Genomic DNA, 19,767 nt, shown 5'->3' on the forward strand with positions numbered 1-19,767 from the left:
TCTTAGCCTCCCGTCACGCCTGGTCAGTCTGCCTCCGATACCAGCACCAACCCACCCGAACGCCACCCCCCGAAAGGATCACTCACCAGCATCATCGCCGACACCCACCGCCGTCAACTGTCGGGTATCTTGGCTTCACTGCCCGGATATTATCAACTCCTGTAAGTTGGTTAATAAAGCCTTTTATTTTATATCTAATCGCCTCTTCCTCATTGACTACACCCGCTTCTCGACGTTCCAAATCCCCTTCCTTTCCTTTAATTTGTGAAATCCCTCACAAATTGATTGTGAGATGTACCAATTAATACATGGAAAGCGTCAAGGCAGGATTTTCCAGAGAAAGGGATATCAGGACCACAGATGTTACTCAAGTGAGGGCATTCTTAGGCTTACTCTACCTTGCTAGAGCATTCAAAGCAAATAGACAAAGTCTGGAGAAGTTCTGGGGTAGAAAAAATGACGGGATTGAAAAATTCAACCTTGTCATGAGTCTCAGACGATTCAAAACACTGATCCGTTGCCTTCGTTTCAACGACCGTACATTACGACTCCAACGAAAACAGTATGGCCGGCTTTGTCCCATTCGAGAAATCTTTAAAACATTCGTCAGCAATTGTCAAAAAAACTATACTGTTTGGGAAAACGTCACCATAGATGAAATGCTTCCAGGTTTCAGAGGTCGCTGTCCATTCCATCAATATATTTCATCGAAACCGAACAAATGTGGAATTAAATGTTACGCTCTTGTTGATGCAAAGATGACATGAGTATACAGCCTTGAAGTCTATGCTGGTAAACAGCCAGAAGGTCCTTTTAAGGTCAGCAACAAACCGAGTGACGTCGTCCAAAGAATGGCTCAGCCCTTATGTCTAAATCCCAGAGAAGCCAAGGCGAAGGGGAGTTTTCCAATTTTAAGGGGAACATAGGTTTAGTCAATTTGAAATTGTGTGTCTGTCAGACTCAATGCGACCGACCGAAGGCGCCCAAATATTGCGACAAAGACCGACAAAGACGACTTCAAGATTATTATTTGTTTGGTAAATATGCGTATAACTGTAAAGAAATTTGAAATGATGGATAGGCAAGGTACTTGGTGAAAATCATGGACATAGGAAACAAGGGACTAGGCATGCCATTGCGGGGGTGATGCAATGAGGGGGGAGGTCCGCCACCTTTTAATGTACCGCGACAAACATGGCAGCGCCCACATTTTTATATTTTAATGCACAGTTTGTCGGCAAAAATGCTCGTGCGCATCGTAAGATGGCGGCTCTCCCCACTCATGAAATTCTCCTCCCTCCCGTGGATTCAACCCCGCTCGCCCAAGTTAGGATGGCATGCCTAGTCCCGTGTTTCCTATGTCCATGGTGGAAATTAAATTAATAATACATAATTTCAAATAAGTTGCTGGTTTTTTAACATAAATAATGTTGTAAAATGATTTGATGAAACAAATCAATCCTTTCTTCGACCGTTGATATTTATTGATTTCAAATCGTAGATATTAATCATCTCTATATGTATATATGTGTATATGTATGTATGCTATATGTGTGTATGTATGTATGCATATGTATGTATGTGTACATATACACATTTTCTAAATTTCTTATTTCAAATTTAAACTCAATTACGCGCTTCCACATCAGTGGTTTTCAATGGAAACTTGCCTATTACATCATCGTTCATTACGTATTCTTCATGTATTTCTGAAACTGTCAATTTTTGTTCCTCCGTCCTAACCTACGCTAATTTGTTTTCTCGTACTATATTTTTAAAAAAGGTAGTCCAATCGATTGAAGTCTCGAAATTCTTTGAGACTTATAGAATGACTAAAATTTTAATTAATTTTTTTTAAAACAATTGACTTAAATGTTATTTTTTTGACTGAAATTTGATATATTTGACTATTTTAAACCATTATCAACTCAGGTAACAATGTATTTAAATCTACATAATATCCATCATATTTGTTCAGACTAAAATGACTAATCTTTAATATAATTATTTAGGTTAAGAACCTTTGAAAAAGGTACGCATGTGTACCGAAACGTCAGGAAGGTCAAAAGGAGTTTTTTCTATTAAATAAATATCTGAGTTTCGAAGAACATGTTTTTTTGACTCATATTTATTTTTCGATTTACGATTGGACCGTAAGACATAAATAATTTGAAATCTACGATTTGAAATCAATAAATAATGTTATTCGATGTTTGTGACGCACGCTGTGTCTCGCTGGATATAAATAAATCTATAAGCAGAGGCACAAAAGGTAAATTATTATTTGCACGGATACAGATAGGTACTCCTCTCGCTCCGTCTCTCTCTACTTCCTCTCTTTTCTCTTTAATGCATATAATGAACTCATTATCATCATATGCTTTCTCATAGCTAAAATCTCTCCTCTTTTCATTCCTCTCTTTCTTCTCCTATTCTTTTCTCCCTTTGTGCCCAGCTTAAACACGACACGTATACAACATGTACACCGAATCCGTGGCCGTGAGGCTATGAGAGAAAGCCGCATATGGATATTAAGGGGAAAGATGGCAGAGAAATTGAGAAGTAGGAGAAGTGTCAAAAACTAGAAAGGACCTGGCGAACTCTTCCGTGGGGCTTTTTTGCTTTCTGATTTCTGATGAGGTATGTTAATTAGATGCGATTGTATCCGATGTAATTCAATTCAGTCTTTAATTTGCATTCTAATAATTGTATTTTATTTGTTACTTGCCTTAAATATGTTATTTTATTTTATTTACATTTTATTGTATTTTATATATGTTTTCAATACATCATTTATTTAATTGTCAATTTGATTTAACAAAGGTATTAAAGCAAAAAGTTTTATCCAAAGTGGTGTACTTAATTCGCACTAAAAATGTCTTATCCCAATATCTATAAAAAAATCGTGCCGAAACCCGGGATTTATTAAACTGGAAAAATCTGGGATAATATTGAAGTATTTGTGACATTATTTTTAATATATTTTTCTTTTGTTTTCGAGTCATTAATTACAGGATGCCTCCTAAACGTACGCAAGCAGCTAGAAACACTGGTGGTGGTCAGCCAGCCGGCGAAAATAGCACGAGTAGCTTCAGCAATTACGCGAGGATGCACTAAAGCTACGGATCGACGATCTTCACGAGTGAGAGGTCCGATAGACGACGTGCAACCACCGCCATCGACGATACATCCGATTGACGGCGACGATGACGACCAGTCTCTGATAGGGACATCGGAAATAGAAATCCTATCAGACGACAACGCAAAAACTCAGCATGGACGCAGTGGTAGCACCGGTTGGGCGAACAAGAGAATATTATGCGTTTAAACGAAGCATTAAAAGGTGAAGCGCGCGAAGCCGTAGGTATTCTCCTTATTACGAGTCGCGGCGCTGAAGAGATAATGCGTACGCTTGAGTTAAATTATGGTAACAAAAATTGTGTTGCTCAAAAAACTGTTGAGAACTTGAAAAATCTACCGTCGTTAGAAAGCGGAAAGATAAGTTTAACGCGATTTGCTTCAAAGCTTAAAAATGCTGTCATTAATTGGTTACTTATACAGTCCCGAATTAATAAAATCAAATAATAAAATCAAATGTTCATGTGAACATTTTTAAAAACTTAATTCGGAGATGCTATAAAATATCATAACGGATGACCCCGTACTCTTTTTTGAGTGATAGTAACAAAAAAAATGTTGTGGGCTAAATAAAAATTTTATGCATTATTTTGAGGTTACATAGTTTTTCATCTCTGTCTTTCCGATAATTTGAAAATTATTGATGAAATAAACTTTTTTAATTGCCTGAAAACAAGGTTAGTTCCGGGAGATTAGTTACTATGTTTATTTGCAAGTCCAAAGTTTTTGGCCAAAAATATTATGCAGTTTGGAAGTAACGTTTGGGAGAATTGTAACACATATAACCTCGAAATATACACACGTTGTTAGCAAAATAAAAATTTGTTAAAAAAATAAATACAAAAAAAGTGTGCGCGGGGACATCCGTTAGCATGTTCGCTATCATTTTCCAGATTTTGAAGACAAAATATTTCTTATCCTTGGAAAAAAGCCGGGGGATCTAACACTGAAAAAATCGATACTAATTCCTAAGCGCTATGCAAATTAATCACATTTTGCTAAATTAAAACTTTTTTCAATTAATCCAAAAAATGTGTGTGGGGACGTCCGTTACCATGTGCGCTATCATTTCCCAAATTTTAAAGACAAAATATTTATTATTCTAAAAAAAAAGCTGGGGAAACCTTAAACTGGTAAAATCGACAATTTTCCAAGTATCACATGCCCTTAATATTCCTCTAATAAAGTCTATAGGAAGTAATCAACATTGGAATTTAGACAAGGCAATGAATTTTCCAATTTCTCAACTCCTATTAATCTTTAAATAAAAGTATCAGTGGTTGCGAAAAATACAAATTCATTAACTTTTATAAATGAGTGGGAATGGAAATGCCGGTTCAGCCAATTGTTGGAAGCAGTGCCGCGGAGGAATCCGTCGGAAATTCGTGTTCGGATTTTGTACATCTAGCCTGGCTCGATTTTGTCGCCACGGTCCGACGTAAAAGAATCATTAAAATCGTAAAGCGTATTCAGCTATTGCTAGACAATAGATATCAAGAGTTTCTGATTTTAAAAACAAAAATTTAAAAAAAGTTCCAAAGTAACAAGGGTGTAACCCTGTATTAGGGTCATATCCAAAACGTCCGGTTTTATTTTTCGTTTCATTTTACCCGCAGAAATTACTTGAAAATTCCAAAAAAAGTGCATAAACAAAATCCAACTTTAAATTTTTGCCTCTCCTCCGAGAGTAGTTTTTTTAGAGAACCAAGTGACCAAAAAAAAATTCTTCATCGTGTCATCAAAAACTATTACTATTACTTTAATCGATCAAAAATTATCAAGAGACATAGTCGCCCGTGGTGAAAAAGTTAATTTATCTTTACAAGGTATTAATAGTGATAAAATAATTACGAATGAATCAGAATAATTAAATATTAATATAATCGGGGTTTTTATTGTTGAAAAATTAAAGTTAATTGTGCGATATCTGCGAAATGCAGTAGGGTGGTCCAAAATGGCTACGCTTAAATAAATGCAAACGATCCCCCCAAATCGTTTTGAAATGCAAAAAAAGTGAAACCTTATTTTTTTTTAATTTTGATTTTTAATGGTGCCTGTTGGGACTTCAAATGTGCATTGGAAAATGCATGGAAAAAGGCCACTTTTTGGTATTTTTCAAATAATTGTTCAGGGTTAGGGAACAATTGAAATTAAAGTTATAAGACTTCTAGAGAATGTTTACAAATGTTCTTCAGTTAATTTCCATTTATCTATATAAATTCTTCATCTTTTAATAATCTATTTTCCTCGAAAATTCGTCTAAATTCTGTTTTTTGAGATCAAAATGTCACTTTATTATCTCAAAAAGACTTTATTTATTTCCAAATTTCTTCCTATTCTTTAAACAATTAATTATGATCAATTTTCAACTTTTTTCAAATTAAGGTAGAAAAGTCAGATTTTCTTGTAATAAACTTATAGATTTTAATTTCAAGGTTATTTGTGGAATGGAATCATTACCTGGTCCATCTGGCACCCAGATTTTGACGTAGCGAAGTTTAGTGACAGACAAGCAGTTCATATCCTTACGGCTTATGCTGATGCTCTAGGTGTCAATCTATCTTCTGCTGTTTTGAGTAGATCTTCTATACATCGATTCAGACAAAAATTCAAAATAGAATGCATGGAAAAAATTTAAGAGAAATGTAAGAAGTTCAAGGATAAAGCAGCCGTCTTACATTGGGATGGAAAATTGCTAATGAGGTGAAAGCTTTCTGCTGTGATTACGACAGCTTCAAATACTGGGAAAAGCAACGGTGCTTGTAAGTTGCTAGAGGTTGCCATGGGGGATCATAAAATAATGTTTTCTTGTCGTCATCATATGGATGAAATATACTTGAAAGTGGCTTTCGAAACAAAGTTTTGGCAGCCAACGGGTCCAGATGTTCCGTTCTTCAAGAAATTTCAAGATTCCTAGAGTACCATAAATCATACGAGAGTAAAGCTTAATGATCAACACTGTCGAGAAGATTACCGAGAATTTTCCTAGGAGAGATACCACCACGAGGAGTTTCCTTTCGAGTTCCTCGAGCAATGCACCAGGCTAGGTGGTTGGCAAAAGCCCTTTACATTCTCAAAATATTCCTCTTCCCAAACGTGTATCCTCTGTCTAGCAGTGACCAGAAACTGCTGCGTTAGCTTTCTTAGACGATGAAATTCCAGCAGTGAGAAAAAATTTGATGGTACACGCTTTATCCCAACAATCTAAGGAACCATTTATGGATTACAAACGTATCCAATCACAAAAGTGCAAGGAACTGATGGATAAAGAAATTGAATACTTCATCTCCAAAGATTCAATGAAATTCTTTTCAGATTTCCAGATAGAAACATCCTTCCTTGATGAAGACGCTTCACACTGGATGGGGAATGCAGCCTATGAAAAAGAGAAGAATTTTTTTTCTCAGCTCAAAGTGGTCAACGATGTTGCAGAGAGGTGTCAGAATTGATGTCTGACTTCAACGATTTGACAACAAGAGATGAGGATCAAAAACAATTCTCAGTGCATGTTGCTAGAGAGTACAGGGAAAAGTTTCCAGACATCAGCATATCAACACTATCTTGCGACGCACAGTGGCAGGAAATGTAGAAGTAATATAGCTAGGGGAGTTATGGATCAGCTACGTAGTTCCAGCTGTCATCGATAGATGGTGCCACCAGTCCGTTTGCAGCCGTCCGTATCTGTTTAGTCGGTGAGGTAGATCCCTGCCACTGTTTACCATCTATGTAGTTCAGACTGAAGCCGACAGATGGCGCCACTGTTTTACAATTTGTAGGGTTAAGGTATCCAAAATAAAGATGCGTCGGTAGAAGTTTGCTAGTCCTAAGAATCTACGGAGTTCTAGGACCGTGCGAGGTTTCGGGAACTATGTGATGGCTTGCACTTTGTCAGGGGTCGGTTTGAAACCGTCTGGACTGATCAAGTGACCCAGGAACTCTAACTCTGGCCTACCGAATTGGCACTTGCTCACATTGAGACGAAGAGAATACTCCTTGAGCCGCTGAAAGACAATTTCCAAATGTTTGGCGTGCTCCTCTTGGCTTGAGGAAGCGACAAGGATGTCGTCAATGTAGGCATAGACTAAGTCAAGATCTCCCAAGGCGCGGAAAATATATCGTTGGAATGATTGACCGGCGTTTCTAAGACCGAAGGTGGTTACAAGATACTCGAACAAACCGAATCGAGTGATTACGGCTGTCTTCAAAATTTCCTCTGGAGCGATTGGCATTTGATGATACGCCTTCGCGAATCAAGCTTGGAAAACACCGATCTTCCATGCAATTGAGCCGAAAAGTCGCCGCATATTCTTCATTCGCCGTCTTTTTTCGGACTCATATGGATAGGCGAGGCCCAAAGGCTGCTAGAAGGGCGGCAGATTCCGTCTTTAACCATCTAAGCGAACTTGTTTTTCGCTACGGCCAATTTGTCCGGCGGCAAGCACCTAGCCCGTTCCGAGATCGGAGGACCTGTGGTGATGATGTGGTGGCACTTCGCGTGCCACGCCCTCGGGTGTCTGAGACGTTCTCCTTATTTTCGGAAACTTAGCCAGGATTTCTGAGTAAGGTTGGGACCGATCCAGGACGCTTACCCCAAAGATACCAGCGTTTTGCAAGAAACCGACGGTGCTGAGCCCAGTGGTGGTATCAACCAAGCAAGACTTGTGAAGAAATGGAGCAAGGCGGTAATGCGCTAGGAAGTCCGCACCGATGATTGGGTAAGAGACCTCCGCTACGCAGAAATTCCACGGAAATTCGCGTCGAAGGCTGAGATTTAATGAAATTCGCTTTTTGCCGTAAGTAACGATTCGCGTGTAGTTAGCTGCGAATAAGACGCCGTCGTTGACGTGTTTTTGAGTTTGTCTATCAGCCGGCAATAATGAGAGATCGATGCCCGTGTCTATTAATAAGACAAGACCTGCGTTACGATCGTGGATATGGAGACGTTTAGATTTTTTGCCTGAACCGACGGCCTCCACGTGGGAAGGCTCAGTTTCCCATATCCGCTTTTGGGATCCACGAGCATGGTTGTTTGCAGCTTTTTGCTTTGTTGCCATACCTCTTATGATAAAAGCAAAACTTTTTTCTTTCCCGGCTCTGCGAGTGATAGCGCTTATCACGGTACTGAGAATTGGAACGCGACGGGTTTCGTGACCGATCTGATTGCATTCTCGCAACTTGACTTTTTGACTGTTTAAATTCGCTGACAAGCCAGTCGAGTTTGTCGTCGGCCGTTTCCGAAGAGGTTGCTTTCGCGACCGCGGAGGAGTTGAGTTGAGACATAGGTTGAACTGGAACGGCCGCTACGATATTATCCGCTAAGCGAACTAAAGTTTGCAAATCAGCGTTTTCGGTACTCGCTAGAATGGCTGTAACATACTTCGGGAGGTTATCCACGAAGATCGTCTTCATGATCTCGTCGGTACAGCCACCGTCGTTTTAACTGCGTAATCGATTCAATAGAACGGAAGGTTTTCCTTCAAAGGACACTTCGCCCTTGAGGAGTCGACGAAGACGGGTTTCGATGGATTCGGCATATCCGGACAAAATTCGGTTTTTGATTCGGCTGTAAATGTCCGCGGGAACCGGCGAGGTTGTCAGAATGTCTTTCACGTGAGCAATGACGTCGGTATCAAGATTTGCAATTAGACAGTCGGTCATTGTAGCTTCGTCCGTAATTCGCGCGCGACGGCAAGATGCCTCAACCTGTATGAACCTCAACGATGGGTCGTTGCGAAAGAACGGTGGGATTTTAGGAACCCGGTAATAATCAACACGTTCGCGCTGGTTACCGCCCAACCGTTCGAGGACCCTGAGGAGTTCTTGTCCCCACGCTGCTTGCTGGTCCGCCCCGTCTGCCATGATATTAGTATTACGTTACACGAGAAAGAAATGACTAAATCGCTGTAAATGCAACTGCACAAACCAGTAACGGCGATATCGTCAACACTGTATCGTCTAAACACCGACGCGAATGTACGTACACCGGTTGTTAACAACATTGCCTTCGAAACGTGTTTTTTTGTTTTATCTTCTTTTATGTAACATGCTTAAATGCAACAGTCCGGCAGGTATTGAACGTTTAAATTACCATAAACATAGCGTAGAATAGCTCTGATTACGAGAAAGCACGCACTCTAGACGCGTGTGCGCACGCTTATTTTTTTATATATTTTTTTCTGATAAAAAATGATTTGATTCTATATAGCGACAAATTATTCGCGTTTCTGTTGCATTTAACCATGCGTGAAATAATTATAATCACGAGAGAGCACGCATTCTTAACGCGTGTGTGAACGATTTGACAGGTAAGGTTATGTCGCTAATACTCATCTAACTACATGCCTAGTGCCTTATTTCAGCCCTGATTATTACATTTTACCTCGGTTTCAGGAATAGTTAGTACTAAAAACGTTCGATAGACCGCAAAATGTTTTCACTGTCGCGTGAGGCAAAAGTCGTTTGAATGGAAAACTATAATTTAATATTACCGTTTCGCGCTGACATCGATGTGTCACGTTAACAGACTTTCTGTACTAATAAGAAAGTTCATATAGCGAGAAACGGACGAAAATTAACATTTTTGAAGTAAACACTCGGGCGAGAACTGGACGCGGATAATTTAAGCTACCACTTAACTGAAGATGAATACATAAAATGCCTTGAGAAAATTTTTTCGGTTATGTAGAAATAAACGCGGTTAAAACTCCCGTTGTTTTTCAATTACAGATTTTTAATAATATCTACGAAATTCGCAATATGATAGACTGAGAAAATTCCCAACGTTTTTATACACGCACTTCAAGGAAAATCGCGAGCAGGTAAACTATGGTTTTACTTACAAAGGCTGCTTATAGAAAATACCTTACTGGTAAATACATATCATACGTTGACGCTTTTCAGACGTTGCACCAGTGACAGGAGTTGGTATTCTCAGGCGAAGTTGCAGCACAACCATCCGTTGTTTCGATGCCAGGTAAGTCTGGCCTGTGTTTGCGTGCCAAACAGGTTAAAACAGGAAAATGGCGGCGCCATTGCCGAACATAATAATCCATGACGTCCAAATTAGACCCAAGTTAACCTAACACCACACCACGTTTTCGACGATCACGTCGGGGTCACCATTTGTAGGGTTAAGGTATCCAGAATAAATATGAAACTTAAGCGGCCTACATCCGCATTATTAAGTGTGGTGAGTGGATCCAGTCAGGGTTTACAACAGATAATAACTTTATTTAATTGAGCGGTACATTGCATGTACTGTAAGGAAAGCGCCTTTTGTGAGGTATCGCTACTGACTGTCTGTTCGCCCGTGACCGTAACTACTAGAGTGGCAACCCACTCGCGACTCCCCGCATGCGCAACATAGAAGGGAAACTCGATTGAGACATCGGTCGCTGCCAGGTTAGGTTAATCTATGAACGGTCGCCACACATTATGTAGTTCTTGCTGGAGCCGGAAGATGCCGCGACTGGTTTACCATATATGTAGTTCAAGCTTTAACTGGCAGATGGCGCTCGTGGGAGGGGGACAGGGATTCTCCAGGGTTCTCGAAGCTTCTAAAAAGATCTAGCCGATTCTCGAAGCTTCTAGAAAGATCTAGGCGCTTCTCAAAGCTTCTGGAGAGATCTCGAAGCTTCTCGAAGCTTCTAGAAAGATCTAGGCGTTTCTCGAAACATCTAGAAAGATCTCGAAGCTTCTCGAAGATTCTGGAAAGATCTCGAAGCTTCTAGGAAGAATTTAGGTAATTCTCGAAGCTTCCTGGAAGTTCGGTCTTAGATTACCATTTTTTTTCTTGGATCGAAGATTCTCCAGAATTCTCGGAATTTCTAGAAAGATCTAGGTGATTCTCGAAGCTTCTAGAAAGTTCGAGCTCTCTTCAGTATCGTTAAATATTTACAAAGTGATTATTCATGTACAGTAGGCCACAAAAGTATCCGTACACTAGACAAAGAAATATTCGATCTTATAATATTCTTACTAAAGTTTAAAAAATGAATAATGAAATGTAGCATTGTTTTTATTGAACATGAGGCTTAACAATAGGTATAAGATAAATAATATTAGTGATTGTTTATTTATAAAAAAGAGCCAAAAGCGTAAATGCACACTATAATAGAGTCGCAAAAGAATTCGTACAGCGTTGATTTTTCTAAATTGACGATTTGAACTCAGTCTTAACAAGGATAAAACATGTCTGAGCTTGTAAATTTTGCATCTGTTATTTACTTGCTCGCATTGGGTCGAACCAATGGCAAAGAAACGACAGTCCAAGAGAGAAAACTAATTTTAAACTTCAACAGAGCATATCATACGAAAAATAGTTAAACTTGTTAATCGACCTCGATCGACTGTGCAATATGTTATAAAATACTACAAAAAAGGAAATATGTTAGAGAATAATCGTAGAAGCGGTCGCCCAGAAAAGTTGACAGAAAGCGATGAAAGTTTGGTGTTGAAATTGGAGCCCCAAAATCCCAAAGTAAGTGCTCCTACGATCGTCTCTAAATTAAGAGAATCAATCGATAAAAAAATCCATCCAGAAACTGTTCATAGAACAGTTCATGAGGGCGGGTATTATGCATGAACGGTGAGATAAACGATACGTAAGTGCTGTAAATCGAAAAAAGCATTTAGATTTTGCAAAACATTATAAAAGTCGCCATTTGAGTTTTTAGCATAAAGTGATATTCAGTGATGAAACTCTCTTTCGTGTTTTTGGTTCTAATGGACGGCAATTAGTTTGGAGACAAGAAGGAAAAGCTCTCGATCCGAACAATTTTCAAGCGACTGTGAAGCATGGTGGTGGTCAAGTACTTGTATGGGGTTGTATGTCTGCCGCGGGGGTCAGAAGATTAAAATGATTTAAGGGTTCCTCGTGTAGGGAAGAGTGGGGATAGGTGGATCACGGGGATAGGTGAATTACTAGGGATATTTTTTAAACTACTAGGGGTTCTTGCGTAACATTGATATTGGTTGGCAGTCCTACCAATAACCTAACTTTACCCGAGGAAGTAGAGACCTGCTACGTTTATTTTTGTGTTTATGTACGATGGAAATTTTTTTCGATTAAAATCGAATAATTCGTAACTTGCGACGTTTTCAGAATTTGTGTGATGTTCCTTTTTATCGTGCCTGTATGCATAAACAGAATATTCGACGTAAGTACATTCATATTACTATTAATCCGTGCAAAACTTTTAAGGTTATGTTTTACCGTTTTTTGTCAGAATAATTACAATTAACTAATGATCAGTGGGGATAGATGAATCATTTTTTGTAGGGATACGTGGATCAGTAGTTAACATAGGACATACAGTGTATGGTGTACAATAAAAAGTGTATGGTGATGTTTAAAGTGCGTCTTGTATTTGTAGTTGTTACAAATCGTTATTATTGTCGTCTCGTGTCCGGCTTTCATTTTAAAAGTTTCACTTTGGCTATCTGTTCCTAAAAACATATTTTTATTATTGTTGTTTTTTATTTATAGGCTATCAGAATGGTGTGGACATATAAACGGAAAACCAATTCTGGAATAACTACGACTAAAATGATGAAAGCAGCTCTACATGCTCACTTGGGAAAAGATTGGTTTTTAGCTTTTCTGAAGAGGAACCCGAACATGAGCCTACGAAACCCCGAAAACTGCAGTTTGACAAGAGCAACTTCATTCAACACATACAACGTTAGAATTTTCTACGACAACTTGCAGACAGTTTACGACCGGGAACCCAAGTTTTCCAATCCATTAAATATTTATAATTTAGATGAAACAGCAACATCAACCGTTCCAACTAAAACTTCTAATGTCATCGCAGCTAAGAATACCAAACAAGTATCTCAAGGAACGAGTAGGGAAAGAGGTACTTTAGTCACGACGTGTTGTATTGTAAACGCTGCTGGAGGCTTTTTGCCACCTGCCATGGTCTTCCCGCGTGTTAAATTTACTCCAAAAATGTTGAAGAACTGCGTTCCAAACACAATCGGCTTGGCAAATAAAACAGGATGGATGAATGCCGATCTTTTCTTGAATGTTTTCAAGCATTTCATTCATTATTCGAATCCATCAGTGGAAAATCCAAAATTATTGATTTACGATAATCATGAGAGTCACTTGTCTCTTGCAATTTTGGATTTAGCAAAAGAGAATGGTGTTACAATCTTGACATTGCCACCTCATACATTGCCTCATACAGATGTCTGTAACGATTGTTATGAAAGTGAGAATAAGTCTGTAGTATCCCCGGAAATTATTGAGCACAAAAAGAATGCAAAGGAATATTTAGCTTTAAAAAGGGAATTTTTATCCGAAAAAAATGCTTTATGTTGTGAGTTTGATTACGCACAAAATCTAAAATTTCCGAAAATACCCGTGTCTGATCAATTTTATCGAGGATCACTATGGCTCTATCTTTTCAATCTTCACATTCATAACAGCGACAAAAGTTACATGTATCCCTGTCTCGAAGGAATTGCTAAAAAGGGTGCAAACACAGTTTGTAGTTTTCTTCATCATCCCATAAAACGATAATTTGATCCGTTAGTGAATTCAAGCGTAATCCTTTTTTCAGACGCGGCTTCAGGACAAAATAGAAACTAGACTGTGCTTACCTTTTTAACAATGCTATCGATTGAACTTAATGTAGAAATTTGGCACGTATTTCCGGTTCGCGGACATTCCTACTGTCAATGTGATAAAAATTATGTAACTTATGCTCAGAAAAAGAAAAAAATGGAGCGAATAGAAACTGCGCAGATATATATCGATCTCATTAGGAATGTCCGCGATCCACCGTTTAATTAATTCAATCGATAGAAGACCTGCTCCGAGATTTCGACTTATTAATTAATGGTAACCTGCAAAAACCCAAGGGCTTGAAAATTAGAGAAGCGCGCGTTATTCATTATTACCTAATCAGACAAATAGATGCTTTTAACAATTATTTAGGCGAAAATCCTTCCACTTATCACGTTCATCCGAAGCTTAAACTTAGAGATTTGCAAAGCCTACCTCCCTCACAAGTAGGCATTACTTTCGCAAAGATGAAAGACGTTAAAAGCTTAATGTCTTACCTGAGCGAAGAAAAAAGCATCTTCTGATGAAGATTAAAATTAAGTGGAAAAGTTAATTCTTACTGCTATGCGACTATTCGAAAGCGAATGTTTATGTCAATAATGACCTCAAACTTATGTAATTCACTACGCCATTTTTACACAATGTATAAAAGTTACAATTCGAAAGTAGGCTTACGATTCTACGAATTCTCACTCACGCAAACATTTCTCGATCACTCACACGCACATTTCGAAGCGATCTCACATATCCATATCGTGTATCGGCGTTGACATCCAAGTGATCGAGAGGATAGGAGGTCAAGTGCATGGTGGTGTCGCACTAGTTGTGGAGAGCGATTATGAGTGAGTGACGAATGAAGGCTCACACGTTACGCACGCTTTCAAATACGCTCCCATAAAAATACTTGCTTTTTACCATTCATTTTACGAGTTTTATACGAAAAACAATAAACGGTTCTTCAGTGTCAATCGTACAATAAATTCATTTAAACCACCTTCCAAACGATAAAACTAAATGTTCTCACGACATGAAAATTAGTGAGAAGGAACCTTCATAGGTACAAAACGTGCTACTACGAACTCACAAAACTTATAAACTGTGGAAATCAACAAAAGAACACGGAAATCCAGCAGGCACACTCAAGAAACGTGCAAGCGCCGAGATTGTGTCATCACGTCGAAACTACACGCAACAACGAAGCTACAGCTGCAACACGACCGCACCTCAATCTATACGTTCAAGCGTCAATGCGATCGCGATCATTGTGATTTCGAAGAAAAAAAAATCTATGCGATAATTGGTAAGTGCTTTTTGGAATCACCATATATGCGTTAATACAAGTGCACATTGCCTCTACCAAAATGACGACAGATCTCAAAACGTTGCAAGCGCAACGCGATGCGATAAAAGGTCAATTGAACTCATTTGATACGTTTTTGTCTACTTTCAATAAAGAGACTGATTTGATTCAATTACAATTACGCCTACAAAGACTAATGACTGTTTTCGAAAAGTTCGACTCGATATGCGACAATCTAGACGTGTTAGATGACTCGGTTGATAGCAAGAACGTGCGTTTTGAAGTACTCGATAAATATTTTGTGATAACTAGTCAGGCTTAACATCTCCTTACTGAAGCTTTCGCGACAAACAATACGTTGTCAAATCAACCGACTCAACATAATAGCTCTGGAAATTCGGTCGTGACTAATTCTGGAACAGATGGCAGACAAAGCACTTCGAGTGCCGCGAAACATAAGTTGAAACTTCCGAGCATAACTGTTCCTCCGTTTGACGGAAAAGTCGAGAATTGGTTGTCGTTCAAAAATGCATTTACTGAACACATTCACAAACGCGATGATCTTACTGATCTCGGAAGATATCAGTGCCTGCAATCGGCATTACAAGGCGAAGTCAAGGAAAAACTCAAACTCTTTCCGGTATCCGCAGATAACTACGCGAAAGCTTGGACGCATTTAGAAAAAGTTTATGGCAACTGGCGCTTACAAATATCTCGACATTTGACAATTTTACTGAGCTTGCCTAAACAAGATGTTAAAAATCCCAAAAGTCTCGAAATTCTTGCTGATAAGGCGATTTTGAACTATGAGTCATTGAAAAGCTTAGGCGTCACTATATCGCAAGAAATAATCGTTCAGATCTTACAGGAAAGGCTTTTAACAGATACAAAATACGATTGGGACAAATCATTAAAACGCGATGAATTTCCGACGCTTGATGCTTTGACTGAATACATGTACCAACGCGCCGCTTTACAATCGTTATCGAGTTATGAAACTCCTTCCGAGTCGACAGACGAAACAGGTCCTCCCGCAAAAGTTCGCAAACCCGATAATAAGACCGATAACAAAAAGGGAGCACACGCGTTCAATACAACAAATAAAAAATGTTTAACGTGCTCCGGCGATTGGCACCCATTGTATCAATGCAAAATATTTAACGATATGTCAATTAATGAAAAATCTAAGTTCGTCAAAAAGGAAAAATTGTGCGTCAATTGTTTGAAAAACCACGGTAAATCGCCATGTAGATTCGGAGGTTGCAAAACGTGTGGTAAAAAACACAATACTTTATTACACTTTCCGAAAAAGAATGAAACCCAATGCGACGAGAATTCCGAAAAATCGGCATGACTAGAATCTGAACCTCCGAGCGTCGGTTTTTGTTTTTCTACTTCCGCTATTACATTCGATTTGATGACGAGCGCCTCAGTGAGAGCTATCGATAAAAGCGGAAATCATATAACTTGCAAAGCGTTACTCCATACTTGCTCTACAACGAACTTTATAACAGAAAGACTGATGAAAAGATTAAAATTGCCAAAGACACGTTGCTCCTTAACAATCGGCGCAATGAACGAGTTAAATACTACTGCCAAGTACTTCGCGAAAGTAACAATCAAGTCGATCAACTCAGAGTACGAAAGGACACTATTATTTTTTATTGTGCCGATCATTGCAGATGCAGTACCGGGCAAATCAGTTTCAAGAGAAAGGTTCAATATACCGAAAAATATAAAATTAGCTGATCCCGAATTTTACAAGCCATCAAACGTCGATTTACTTATTGCATCCGGGCCAACTTTGTCGATGTTTTGCACAGGTCAAATTAAGCTCAATGACAACGAAGACTTGATTTTGCAAAAAACTAAATTAGGTTGGATTATAGGCGGTCATTTAAATTTTAATAACACAAAAAAGAAATCGCAATCGGCATTGAAACGATTGGAGTCTTTGAAAAAGAAACTCAAAAATAATAAAGAGTTCGAAAAACAGTACGAAAACGGAATGAAAGAGTACATAAAGGCTTCTCATATGACATTGATTGATAAAAAAGACGAAAGTTCTGACGGTTTTTACATTCCACATCTTCCAGTAATAAAAGAATCTAGTTACACAACTAAATTTAGATTCGTATTCGATGCTTCAGCCAAATCGAGCAATGGAAATTCATTGAATGATTGCTTACTTGCCGGTCCTACGATTCAAGACGATTTATTTAGTATTCTATTACGTTTTCGCAAACACCCATACGTTTTAATTGGTATTTAGAAAAAATGTTCAGACAATTTTCGATACGTTTCGAAGACAGAAAATTTCTTAAAACGCTTTGGATTTTCGATAATGAAATACGGGATTGTATGCTCAACAAGGTCACGTTCGGGCTCAAATCTGCGCCTTATTTAGCCATACGCTGTTTACATCAACTGGCTGATGACGAAAAAGATCGATTTCCGTTAGAGGCAAAAATTCTAAGAAGCGATATGTACGTCGATAACATGTTGACTGGCGCAGACACGCCACAAGAGGCGCGCGAAATCTGTCGGCAAATGATAGCTATATTAAACACGGCTTGTTTGAATATGCGCCAATGGGCTTCAAATGACATAAACATTCTCGAAGGTATTGCCGAGCAAGATTTAGACGTCAATTTTAATCTTGATAAAGATAACAATTTGAAAACGTTAGGCATTTATTGGAATGCAAAAAAAGATATGTTCGTTTACGAAATAAGAGATATCGAAGTCAATCCGAAAGTTACCAAACGCAATATTTTATCCGATATAGCCAAAATTTTTGACCCTCTTGGACTTCTCGGTCCTATAATTTTATTTGCAAAGAAAATCATGCAAGATATTTGGCAATTGAAAACCGATTGGGATGAATCCGTTACCAGTCAAATCCATTACATTTGGAAAAAGTTTTGCACTCAGTTAAATTCCATAGACAAGATTACGTCGAACGTCAAATTATTGCTCGTAAAATACAAAAAATCGATCTTCACGGCTTTTGTGACGCGAGTCAAGCAGGATACGGCGCTTGTATATACATAAGATCGATGACTCACGATGGCAACTATAGTATCGTACTACTGTGCTGAAAATCACGCGTTGCCCCATTAAAAAAGAGGACTATACCGCGTCTCGAGTTATGCGCGATACAACTTCTCTCGCACTTACACTATTTTGTAACAAACGCGATGAATTTAAAAATCGATGAGACGTATTTTTGGTCAGACTCGACTATAGCTTTGAATTGGATCAAAATGCAACCCAGCTTATTACAAGTTTTCGTTGCGAATCGCGTAGCCGACGTTCAAGCGAACAGTAATATCGAGAATTGAAATTATATACGTTCAGCTGACAATCCAGCCGACGCGTTATCTCGAGGTCAGTTACCACGCGACTTTTTGAAAAACGAGATGTGGCTGAGGGGCCCTTCGTGGCTTCAATTAGACAAAGAATGGTGGCCTAAATCAAATTTACCGGGTATAAACTATGTTCCTGAAAGACGCAAAGCACAAGTTTTATTTGTTAACGTATACAAAAAACACATTTTGGATTATACCAAAAACTATTCGTCATTTTTAAGACTACTGCGTTGTGTCGCAATCTTTTTACGCTGGCCAAAGAAATATCGCAAGCGCGGTCCTATTGAAGTACATGAATTGAATAAAGCCAAAAATATTATCATCAAAATGGTACAACAGTCAATTTTTAGTAGCGAAATCAGAAGGCTGAAAAATAACGAACCGCTTTCCGAGAAAAACAAATTAGCGTCATTAGATCCGTTTCATGATGAAAATGGCATTATAAGAGTCGGCGGCAGAATACGTAAAGCTATACTATCTTATTCGACACGTCATCCAATCGTACTGCCGCGTAGTCATCATATTACCGAATTAATAATTCGCCGATATCACATAACAAATCATCATTCCGGCATACAAAATACATTATGCGCCTTACGTGAACGTTTTTGGCCAATAGACGGACGTCTACAAGTAAGAGCCTGTATACACAAATGTGTGACGTGCTTTGGAGCAAGGCCACGAATAGCCAATTATAAGATGAGCGATTTACCAAGCGTTCGAATACGTGAAAATCGAGCCTTTAATCGAGTAGGTGTCGACTATTGCGGTCCCTTTTTAATCAAAGAAAAGCGATACAAAAACAAAGCTTTCATCAAATGTTACGTTTCTATATTCATATGCATGGTCACAAAAGCGATACATATCGAAATAGTCGAAGACATGACTACAGAAGCTTTTCTCGGAGCTTTGAGACGTTTTATAGGCAGACGAGGCGTACCACAGACGATATACTCCGACAATGGCACAAATTTTCAAGGTACTAAAAATGCGTTAGACGATCTATACAAACTACTGTAGACAGAACAATTGAACGAAAAATTAAGCGACTTCAATAACAAAAACAAAATCGAATGGCATTTTATTCCTCCGAACGCACCGAATTTCGGTGGTTTGTGGGAAGCTGCAGTAAAGCAGTTCAAGCATCATTTCAAACGCGTTGCATACGATAAGCGCTTTACCCTTGCAGAGTTTAATACGTTCGCACACGAGGTGGAGGTGATATGGAACTCCCGACCACTGACTCCAGTGTCGGACGATCCAAATGATCATTTTGCTCTTACACCTGGGCATTTCTTGATTGGTGATTCCTTGAAAAGCTTACCCGAATACGAATATAAAGCGATTCCTTCTAATCGATTGAGTGCGTGGGAAAACATAACGAA

General features: G+C 38.8%; 4 protein-coding genes across 4 annotated transcripts in view; 3 read left to right on the forward strand and 1 right to left on the reverse strand.

The window, feature by feature from the left end:
- Positions 1-19,767, reverse strand: part of LOC117182082 — a 130,462-nt gene that overhangs the window by 63,734 nt on the left and 46,961 nt on the right. The gene's annotated exons all lie outside the window — the stretch shown is intronic.
- Positions 15,073-16,365, forward strand: LOC117181162. Its single transcript, XM_033373729.1, has 2 exons — positions 15,073-15,274; positions 15,350-16,365. The coding sequence occupies exons 1-2, from the start codon at positions 15,073-15,075 to the stop codon at positions 16,363-16,365; spliced, it is 1,218 nt and encodes a 405-aa protein (XP_033229620.1).
- Positions 16,429-17,283, forward strand: LOC117181163. The gene has a single exon (XM_033373730.1). The coding sequence runs from the start codon at positions 16,429-16,431 to the stop codon at positions 17,281-17,283; it is 855 nt and encodes a 284-aa protein (XP_033229621.1).
- LOC117181164 lies at positions 18,710-19,402 on the forward strand. The gene has a single exon (XM_033373731.1). It carries the CDS (start codon positions 18,710-18,712, stop codon positions 19,400-19,402), a length of 693 nt encoding a protein of 230 aa, XP_033229622.1.

The sequence above is a fragment of the Belonocnema kinseyi genome, chromosome 10 (assembly GCF_010883055.1).
Source record: "Belonocnema kinseyi isolate 2016_QV_RU_SX_M_011 chromosome 10, B_treatae_v1, whole genome shotgun sequence".
In the NCBI taxonomy this organism is placed as follows: Eukaryota; Metazoa; Arthropoda; class Insecta; order Hymenoptera; family Cynipidae; genus Belonocnema; species Belonocnema kinseyi.

Coding starts and splice junctions, on each gene's coding strand:
- LOC117181164 (XM_033373731.1), top strand. CDS start 18,710: ATGGTACAACAGTCAATTTTTAGTAGCGAAATCAGAAGGCTGAAAAAT.
- LOC117181163 (XM_033373730.1), top strand. CDS start 16,429: ATGACGAGCGCCTCAGTGAGAGCTATCGATAAAAGCGGAAATCATATA.
- LOC117181162 (XM_033373729.1), top strand. CDS start 15,073: ATGACGACAGATCTCAAAACGTTGCAAGCGCAACGCGATGCGATAAAA. Junction 15,275..15,349: donor GTTAGATGACTCGGTTGATA/GCAAGAACGTGC, acceptor TCCTTACTGAAG/CTTTCGCGACAAACAATACG.